General features: G+C 36.7%; 1 protein-coding gene across 1 annotated transcript in view; it reads left to right on the top strand.

The window, feature by feature from the left end:
- Positions 1-275: 275 nt before the first annotated feature.
- Positions 276-10,427, top strand: part of ACTR3 (actin related protein 3) — a 54,788-nt gene continuing 44,636 nt past the window's right edge. The window contains exons 1-2 of the mRNA XM_027772768.1: positions 276-331; positions 6,413-6,537. Coding sequence (XP_027628569.1) covers positions 6,466-6,537 — 72 coding nt within the window. The 5' untranslated portion in view covers positions 276-331; positions 6,413-6,465. The remainder of the gene's footprint in view (positions 332-6,412; positions 6,538-10,427) is intronic.

Raw genomic sequence — 10,427 nt, 5'->3', positions numbered from 1 at the left:
CAGCATGATCATGCCTTGTGAAACTTGCTTTCTCACTTTCCCCCTTTCTCTCTGTCTCTCTATCTCTGTCACTGGCAAAATTTTTAAAAAGCTATGGACATTTATAATTTTGATATAATTTTTGAAGTAGAAGGTTTAAATAAACAAACAATGGAATTTTGTATATTACTTACCTACAATGGAATCTTAACTTCATAATAAATGGAGATTTAAGAATAAATTTACAGTTGCTAAGATGACAGTTAAATCTTTTGTGAATTCTTTTTGTTTTGCAGGTATACGAAATTAGGATATGCTGGAAATACAGAGCCACAGTTTATCATCCCTTCCTGTAAGTATTTCATTTAAACACAAGTGAGCAGATTTAAATATCTCTTTAATAAAGTAAAAGAAGTAACCAGTTCTGACATTCTGTAAAATTTAAATTTTTAAAACCACAAATCATCAAGTTCTAAGTATGACCCCATTTCTGCACCTCTGATTAATTAATTTCAGCTTCTTTGCTTAGCTTTCCATTTACCAAATCTACCAGATACCTCTTTTTTGCCCCAGATAGCTCTTTTTAAAGCAAAAATGAATGGATAATTAAACAATTTTCTGCTTTGAGGATATTGCTGTTATCAGTGTGTAGATGTAACTTTTTTTTTTTTTTTTTTAAATCTATTGCTGTAGGGTGTGTGTGTCCACGTGGAAGAGATGGAGAGAGAGAAAATGAGAAATCTCTCTTGGGGGTGGGGGAGGATGACCACATTTCAGTCTCCTCCATTCTCCTCTTGGGATTTTGGGCATGCACGCACATGTGCCCAGTGTGTTTCAAGCCCCTGGGTCCGGGACTTCAACCATAGTCCGCCATGTGGAAGTCCAGTGCCTTACTCATTGTGCCATCTGCTGACTCAGGTGGACCTAATTACTAAGTCGTGCTTCCACCATCATGAACCTATGAAGGCTGTTCTTTTAGTTGTGGATATGACTATTGTTTGTAAGGCCTGTGCCTGTTGACACTTTTGATGAAAGCCTATTGTTTGTAAGGCCTGTGCCTGTTGACACTTTTGATGAAAGCCAATATTTCAGAATAAGTATGGCATCTCAATTTACAGATAATGACTTTAGTTGTTTCCTTATATCCTGTGACCATAATGTTCTGACATTATGTTTTTGTAGTGTTTTTTTGTTTGTTCTGTCTTGTTTTTGTTAACCTCACCTAGTTAACCCTCAACTGCCTTTCACTAGTTTTTAAAATATAATTTTCTCATTTTTTTTTTTTTTAGCGCTCTTACTTGTTACAGGTTATACATCTGGTCCTTGCTGTACATATATTTTACTTTTAACTTTGAAATGATTTGCTTTTTTTGTACATTATACACTAATGCTACAACTTGTCTTATTGACAAGACTTTTGCATGTTAGATGACAAAACTTTTTAAACCATTGCCTGATGTTGCTAACTACTAGACAATTTAATTGTTCTGAGAGTGTCAAAATTTTCACAGTATTCTTATGTGACTGAATATTTTTTGAGTATTGTTACTCATGAAAATAAGGAAATGGAAAGTCACATGAAGAGACTAGTAAAAACTTAGATTACAAAAATCAGCGAAATTGAGAATAAAATAGGAATTGTTACACATGTTAAAAACTGTAGCTCTTAAATCTTAATTGAGCATTCATTGGACAGTGGGCCCACTGTTTTTGTCATTTATGTAGCAAAATCAGTATTAAATATGTGAACTTATGAGACATACACTGTCAAAATTGCACTTAAAGGGACCAGCAGTTGGCATAATTGCTGTGTCTCTAGACTCCCATGTAGTTGACTGCAGTTCATGTCCTGACCCGGTGGCTTGAACTCACACCGGGCACATTTACATGTGTGCCCAAGAGGAGAAAGGATTGCGGCGTAAACCCCCCCCCCCCGGGGGGGTGTGATTTCTTGCGTTCTATCTCTCTGTTTCTCCAAAAAAAAAATTAAATAAATAAAATTGTACTTAAAAAGATAATTTTTTTTTTTTTTGGTTTTATATATGTGTTTCCCTTTCTGGAAACAAACCAATTTGACTTTTGCAATTTTTATTAAATTGCTAGGGGGCACATGTGCTTGCTAGAAAGAGACAGAGACAAAGAAAGGGAGAAGGCACCCCCATAGGGAATGGTCACACCACAATTCTTTTTCCTCTATTTCTCCCTCCTTTTGAGATGTAAGGTATATATATATACTTGCACCTATTGTGTTTCTAAAGCCTCCAGGCCCATGACTCAAACAATGTAGTTGGCCATTTGGAATCTAGTTGCCTTAACCGCTGTGCCATCTGATTTGTACTTCTGATTTTTTGGATTATTTTCCAAGAACTTAGGCCATTCACTAAATACCTTGAGTGAACCTTAGGTGACACTAATTGAAATCTTTCATTTAGGTGTAGCCATCTTAGTTTGGTGGTACTGTTGGCTTTTTCCTTACATTTTTTTTCTTAAAATTTAAAAAAGAATTTTTGCCAGAAATCATATGTGCTTTCCAGACACACAGAGAGAATAAGCGAGCAGGCAACCCCCCCCATGGGGCACAGCCATGCTGCAATTCCTTTGTTCCATTTCTCCTTCTCGAGATCTTGGGTACGCATGTACCTGTGCCTGGTGTGTTTCTCAAGCCTTCAAGTCCAGGCACACAATCAACCTTGTGGCATCCAGCAGCCTTAACCACCATGCCACAGGCCGTCTTATATTGTTTTTATATGCGTTTGTTGTATACTGAAGGACAGGTTTACTTTTCTTTTTTCCCCTCACATTAATTTATCAGTACATTGTTTCTTGTCTATTTTAAGAATTCAGTGTTAAGTGTTAACTCTATTCAGTGCTTGAATTTAGTTATATTTGAGTTAATGTTAGACTAGGGTGCATGCCTGTATTAGTTTCCTGAAATGTCACAAAGTACTGAAAACTGTCACTGTCAGCATATTAACTTTGATTAACAGAAACATACAGTTTTGGAGTGTAAAAGTACAAATCATCATGTCAGCAGGACTTTGTTCTTGCTGGTAGTTCTAGTGAAAATACCTTCTTTGCCTCTTTCAACTTGGGATATTTGCTGACAATCCTTGGCTGGTAGATCTATCACCCCAGTCACATGACTCTCTTCTTGCATTGTATCTTCACATAATTATCCTTCTATGTATCTTTTAGTGTCCAAATTTTCCTTTTTTATAAGAACACCAATCATTCTGGATTTTGGGTCACTGTGATAACCTCATTTTAACTTGAAAGACCCTATTTCCAAACTAGGACACTTCTGAGGTACTGGGGATTAGGACTTAACATACTTTTAGAATCCATAATAATGACAGTTTTGTAATCTCTTAATTTGTCATCTTTTATAAGGCATTGTATTTTGGTTATTTCAAGTTACTGAAGTGTTACTGCCATCTTTGCAAAATTTGGTTTTGCTTTTGTTCTTAAATGGCTTTTCTTGAAGGCCTTATAATCTCTAACTTCTGAACTTTAGGATTTTATAACCATTATATCTATTCTTTATTTCATCTCTTTGCCATAATATGCAGTCTTAGTTTTCATTTTCTTTCTTCTGAGTAGTCACAGTTTATTTCCTGGGTCAGCCCATAGCCTGGTGGTTAAGTTGGTTAGACTGATCATACAATTTGAGTCCCAGACTCATTGGCTTGAAAAATATGCTGGCATGTATGTGTGCATGCCCAAAATCATAAAAGAAGGAAGAAATAGAGGAGAAGGGATTGTGGTGTGGCCATACCTCATGGGGATGTATTTTTTTGCATTGCTTTTTTTTTCTCTGTCTCTCTCCAGGGAGTATTTGTGCTCTCTAGCAAAATTAAAACAAATAAACAAAAACCAAAAACTTATTTGCCTAATACAATAAAGCTTTTTTATTTGTTTTCCATCCATCCAGTTTTAATCCTGTAGGTAGTGTTTAATCAGTATATTTAGACAGCAATACAGACAGTGCCACCATCTCATACTGGTGAATATGAATATTTGATCTGGAAAGCTTATATGGCTTAAAGTTGTTTTTATATTTCTTTGTTTTTCAGGATATTTCTATAGAGCTCTTTAGATGTCTGTGTATAACATAAATAGATTGTTAGAATCTCTAATATTTAGGAGGAGACTAAAAATTTTAAAAAAATTTCCTTCAGTTAATTTTCACACACCTTTTTAAGGATATAACTACTATTGAATGAAAGTAACAGTTGAAGACCAGATCAGTTTAAGTGTATTTTGATAACTGTTTGTTTGTTTTGTTTTTCTTTTTTTCTTTTTTTTTTTTAAGTTTGCTATAGGTTGGTGTGTGTGTTGCTAGAGAGAGACAGAGGGAGAGGAAAAGTGAGCAATCACCCGCCCAAGGAGGATGGTCATACTACAGTCCCTTCTTCATTTTCTCCTTGGGATTTTGGGTGCTCATGTGCCTGACATGTTTTCTTTTTTTTTTTGTCTTAGGTTTTTGCCATAGGGCGCATGCACTTGCTAGAGAGAGAGAGGAGAGGGAAAGTGAGAAATCACCCCGCCAGGGGTCAGGAGGATGACCATATCTCAATCACTTTTGCTCCACTCTTCTTGGGATTTTGGGCAAACAAGCACATTGTCAAGCCTGACTTTCAAACTGCTGGGTCTGCAGCCTTGTCGGCCATGTGGGAGTACAGTGCCTTAGCCACTATGCTACCTGTTGGCCCCCTGATGTGTTTTTCAAGCTGCCACCTGTCTACCCTGATAACTATTTTGAATGGAAAGTTGTTTAATTTTAAAGTTTTGGACATTTATAACTTAATTTAAAAACACATTACATATTTTAGCTCTGGAACTATTCTGAATTTGTGAAAATATTTAAGGGGCTTGTTGTAGGTAAGTGAGTTTTTAGCAAAATGAACTGAGATTTCCTTTTTTTTGAGAGGTTTTTGCTATAGGGCGCATGCACTCGCCAGAGAGACAGAATGTGAGAAGTCACCCCCCAGGGAGGATGGCCACGCTGCAATCCCTCCTTCTTCATTCTCCTCTTGGGATCTTGGGCACGCACACACACGCGCCTGGTATGAGTTTAAGCCACCAGGTCTGGGACTCAAACCGTGGTCGGCTACATGGGAGTCCAGCGACATAGCCATTATGCTAACTGCTGGTCACCTGAGATTTCCTTTTTTTATATGTGATTAAAGCTTGGTTGATTTCTATTTATTACTAAATGATAATAGCCTATAGTACAGAGATACAAAGAAAGTTTGTTTCTCAAAGTTTTCCATGCAATTTTCCTTTTTCTCCCCTAATTTTTGCTGCAGAGCATGTACATTTATGTGGGGTGGGAGGAGAGAAAATGTGAAGTCACCCCTCCCCCCTGGGATGATGACCATGCTGCAATCCCTTCTCCATTCTCCTTTTAATATTTTGGGCATGCATGCATTTGGGCTTGGTGTGATCCCCCCCTCCCCCAAACTTTTTGGTCCAGGATTCGAACTGCGCAGTTTTCTGTGTGGGATCCAACCTTGATAACCTCCATGCCACCTGCTTGACCCACAGTTTTCCTTTATTCAGTAGTAGCCTTCAGTTTTTCATTTCTGATTGTTTATCAAGCATCGTGAATTTGGTGGGATTATAATTTTACCAAGAATAAAAATAGCTTTTACATAATTAAATATAACTGAAATATCCCTATAGTAGTATTTCTTTTTTTGTCTTTTTGCATTTTAGACCTTGTCTCTGATTAGAAGTTACGATTTTATTGTATGAAATAAATTTTGTCACTTGTTTCTTATGACCCTTGTGCATTGTTTTGTTAATTAAAATATGCTTTGTCAAGTTTTTCGTTTGTAGTACTTTATAACAGAAATATAAGTTCGGGACCAGCAGTTGGCGTAACGGCTATGTCACTGGATTCCCATGTACTTGACCACGGTTCGCGTCCCAGACCCTGCGGCTTAAACTCGTGCTGGGTATATGTGCGTGCGTGCCCAAGATCCCGAGAGGAGAATGGAGGAGAAGGGATTGCAGCGTGGCCATCCCCCCTGGGGGGTGATTTCTCACCTTTCTGTCTCTCTGTCTTTCTGGCGAGCTCACACACCCAATAGCAAAAATCTCAAAAAAAATAAAAAAAGAAATATAAGTTCAATGTTTGTCTCACGGCCAGGCAGTGGCACAACAGTAGTGCAACTGGTTCTACATGGGATGTTCTGGGTTCTTATACTGGAACCTTTCTGTGCATGCTAAGCACGCAAGTGGGCATGTCCTGATCTCGACTGCCTGAAAATGGAAGTAGATCATGGCATGAAGACTGTTGGGGGTGCCTGTCTCTGTTTCTATCCTTTCTCCCTCTGTCTGTCTCTGTCATGGAAGAAATAAACTTTAAAAAGCGTTTGTCTTGTTGGAAGAAAGTGAATTTTCTTACATACCTAAATTTATTTTAAAGGTATTGCTATTAAGGAATCAGCTAAAGTGGGTGATCAAGCTCAAAGGAGGGTGATGAAAGGTGTTGATGACCTAGACTTCTTCATTGGTGATGAAGCAATAGAAAAACCTACATATGCAACAAAGGTACGTTTTCATAATTTGTATAAATAACATTTTCTTCTAAAAAGTTAGTTTGGAGCTGACCCTGTGGCCTAGTATTTAAGGGAGCTGTATCCTACATGACCAATTGTGAGTTCAAATCCTACCCTTGTGGCTTGAAAAACACTTGGGGTGTGCATGGATGTGTGCAAATCCTACCCTCGTGGCTTGAAAAACACTTGGGGTGTGCATGGATGTGTGCCTAAAATCTTGACAGGAAGAAGCAACTGAATAGAAAGGATTACAACATGACCATGCCCTATTCGGGCGTGCTTTCTCCTTTCTTTCTGGTGAGTTTACATACTCTGGCAATTAAGAAATAAAGAAATAAGCAAATAAAATAGTTATTTTTTAAAACGAACTACTAACTTGTTCAATGATTGTGTCCCCTGGAATTTTACTCTATTATAGATCTAATACCTCAACCTCTCTCCATAGTAGAAATTTCTTCTCTCTGGCCCCATCCCTGATGCCTTAACTATTTTTCGTTTTTTAAAAACCCTCAAGAGGAAAATTTATCCTATTTAAGTGAGCATTATTTGCTTTTTCATATCTACTAAATCTCAAGGCTCTCAGTGGGGCTGGCTCTCAGTTACTTCCATATTGTAATATTTAATGACATCTTTCTCCTGTTTTAATTCGGGGCCACATCATTTCTCTCCTTTTTGTAGCTTTGTCACTTAGAAGAAGAACTGATCTACTGGGGACCAGGAGGTGGTATGGTAGTTAAGGCACTGGACACCTTCACATGGCCAGCCACAGTTTGAGTCCCTAGCAACTTGTTTTTTTCATTTCTCTTTCTCTCTTTCTTTGTCCCTCTCTGGTCAAATTAAAATAAATAAATGGATGAATAAATAAAGTTAAATAATAAATATTTTTAAAAAATAGTAGTACTGCTTTCCTCTCCCATTTTTATTTTCTCCTTTTCTACCCTTTTCCCTCCCTGTCTCTTTTCATTGAGTTATAACTTACATGCTATAAAGAACTTAAGTCTTAATTGTATAGTGTAGAGAATTGTGACTGTAATCAGAGTACTTGAAGATACAGAGGAAATCTAGTAATCCAGATAATGCTCGTTCCCATAGTCACCATCTCAGGGCAAACACAAGGCACTTTCCTGATCTTTATCATCTTTTTTTCTTGACATTGTTTTTACCTAATTTGCACATTTCCTCCTTTGTACTTCTTTTCTTCCCTTCTCTTATAATTTATTCCTTATTGGACAATTACCATATGTAAAAAAATCTTTGCTAAGTACTGAGACTACAGTGTTATATAAGAAAAATAGCTTCCCTGACTTCAAGGTTATTATAATGTGGGAGAAAGAAAGACATTGAAGAAATAATTAAAACTGTGATGGGGGTTAGAAAAATGAAAACACAGAATGCTCCATGCACATGTAACAGGAATAGCTAGCCTAGTTTTGTGATTAAAGTCCTTGAAGAAATTAAAATAAATAAATGGATGAATAAATAAAGTTAAATAATAAATATTTTTAAAAAATAGTAGTACTGCTTTCCTCTCCCATTTTTATTTTCTCCTTTTCTACCCTTTTCCCTCCCTGTCTCTTTTCATTGAGTTATAACTTACATGCTATAAAGAACTTAAGTCTTAATTGTATAGTGTAGAGAATTGTGACTGTAATCAGAGTACTTGAAGATACAGAGGAAATCTAGTAATCCAGATAATGCTCGTTCCCATAGTCACCATCTCAGGGCAAACACAAGGCACTTTCCTGATCTTTATCATCTTTTTTTCTTGACATTGTTTTTACCTAATTTGCACATTTCCTCCTTTGTACTTCTTTTCTTCCCTTCTCTTATAATTTATTCCTTATTGGACAATTACCATATGTAAAAAAATCTTTGCTAAGTACTGAGACTACAGTGTTATATAAGAAAAATAGCTTCCCTGACTTCAAGGTTATTATAATGTGGGAGAAAGAAAGACATTGAAGAAATAATTAAAACTGTGATGGGGGTTAGAAAAATGAAAACACAGAATGCTCCATGCACATGTAACAGGAATAGCTAGCCTAGTTTTGTGATTAAAGTCCTTGAAGAATAAAATTCTAAGCTGAAGCTTAAAGAGTAAGATAGAAGTTAGCTAGGTGAAGTGTGCCAGTAAAGTTGCTTTAGACAGAGAAGGAAGTATGCAAAAAGACTTTAAAGTATGAAGGAGACTGGAAATGTATGATCAGTATTCTTGAAACATAGAGAATGAAGTAGAAAGAAGTGAGGAGGATAGATATGTAGGCCAAGAAAGAGCTTTGGAAGTGTTATGTCCTGTTAAAGAATTTGAATTGTATCCAGTGGATAACATTAATGGATTTAAAGAGGAATAATTTTAGTAAGTCAAAGCCACAGATTTTGAAGTCTACCCTTTTGGACTTGAGACTTTGTTTTTTCTATGAGAAGGAGACACATAGGCACAGAGAGATGGAGACAGACACTGGGGTTGTTGATGCCACCAGTCTCAGCTAGTGTGGATCATGGGTAAACATAGTGTGATTAGGGAGGTCTTGTGATGTGAACCCAGAATCTTTTCCACTTAGGTCTACTTGTGCTACCACCTGGCCTGGACTTGAATGGTGGATGTATTTTCTAGCTTTGTGATACCAAACCTGATTGCCTTACAAAATTTTCCATAATTTGGATTGTGATTACTACATCCTTATCATGTTATTTATTATACTATGATTCAGTACTCCCTGTATTTTACTCCTTTATTGTAAATCGGTAGTTAAATTTAGAAGTTTGATTATATATATGTGAGATTTTTTTCATAGAAGAATAAAAAAAATTGGATGTTTAAGGAATAATATGGAGTAATTAATGAGATATTGGTGGTAAGCTATTCATAGTAATTGAGGATAATTCCAAGTTCCTAGGTGGTCCTTATTCCTTATCTCCTGAGATTGATAACCTTACTGAAGAAACACTTGTGACTACAATGGCTTAGGGAAAAGAAGTTTAAATTTAGACATGTTGTGTCTGAACTGTCTGGAGACATCTAAGATAGTATTACGACAGTCGAATATGTGTATTTTAGAGCCAAGGAACAAGACAGAGGCGGGAGTGAAATTTTAGAAGGTTTCATTTACCTCTGGAGTGGATGAAATTACTTAGGGAATGTAGCAAAGGAAGGGGTATAGGACAGAATCTGAGCAATAAGCCAGTTAGGTCTGAGTAGAGAAGAAAGGTCTTTAAGGGAGACTAAGAAGGCATTACAGAGATAGGAGTGAACAGGGAGGAGTGATAAGCATTGTGGAATGCTGCTGAGATATCAAGAAACTAAAGCCCATAGATAATTTACTTTCTTTAGCTACAAGGAGGTCATTTGTAACCTTAATGAGAATTGTTTTACAAGAGTAATAAGGGGCTAGATAAAAAGTAGGCTTGTGAATAGTAGGCTAAGAAATAAGATCGTAGAAGTTTTTGAGGTTTGACTATGATAGAGAGGGAGAGAAGGAAGAAGAGACTAGTTTGTAGTTAAAGTGGAAGAGTTGTTTAAATGCTGAAGTGAAAGATCATTAGAAAAAAGATTAAAATAACAAAAAAGATGGGATATAATCAAGGTCTCTAGGGAAACTGAAGGGTTGGGATCCAGAGCATGCACAGATGATTAAACTGATACAGTGAGTGTTTCTTACATTATAATAGTAGTGAAAGAGAAAAATGGGTAAATGTGCCATCAGTTTTATGGAGTTGGTGAATGGTAACTGAATTGGATAATTGAATTCCTGACTGTTGGTTTCTGCTTTCTCTGTGAAGTATGTGGTGACATCATCTGCTACTCAGGGAATGTGGAGAGAAATCCAATTGGTAGGAAGACATTGGAATCATCATTGTAGAGAGTAAAAATGAACAGAATAG

This window comes from Tupaia chinensis, unplaced genomic scaffold (assembly GCF_000334495.1).
Source record: "Tupaia chinensis unplaced genomic scaffold, TupChi_1.0 Scaffold000296_1, whole genome shotgun sequence".
In the NCBI taxonomy this organism is placed as follows: Eukaryota; Metazoa; Chordata; class Mammalia; order Scandentia; family Tupaiidae; genus Tupaia; species Tupaia belangeri.
The sequence above is the reverse complement of the archived record's forward strand: the minus strand, read 5'-3'. Positions and strand labels throughout refer to the sequence as shown.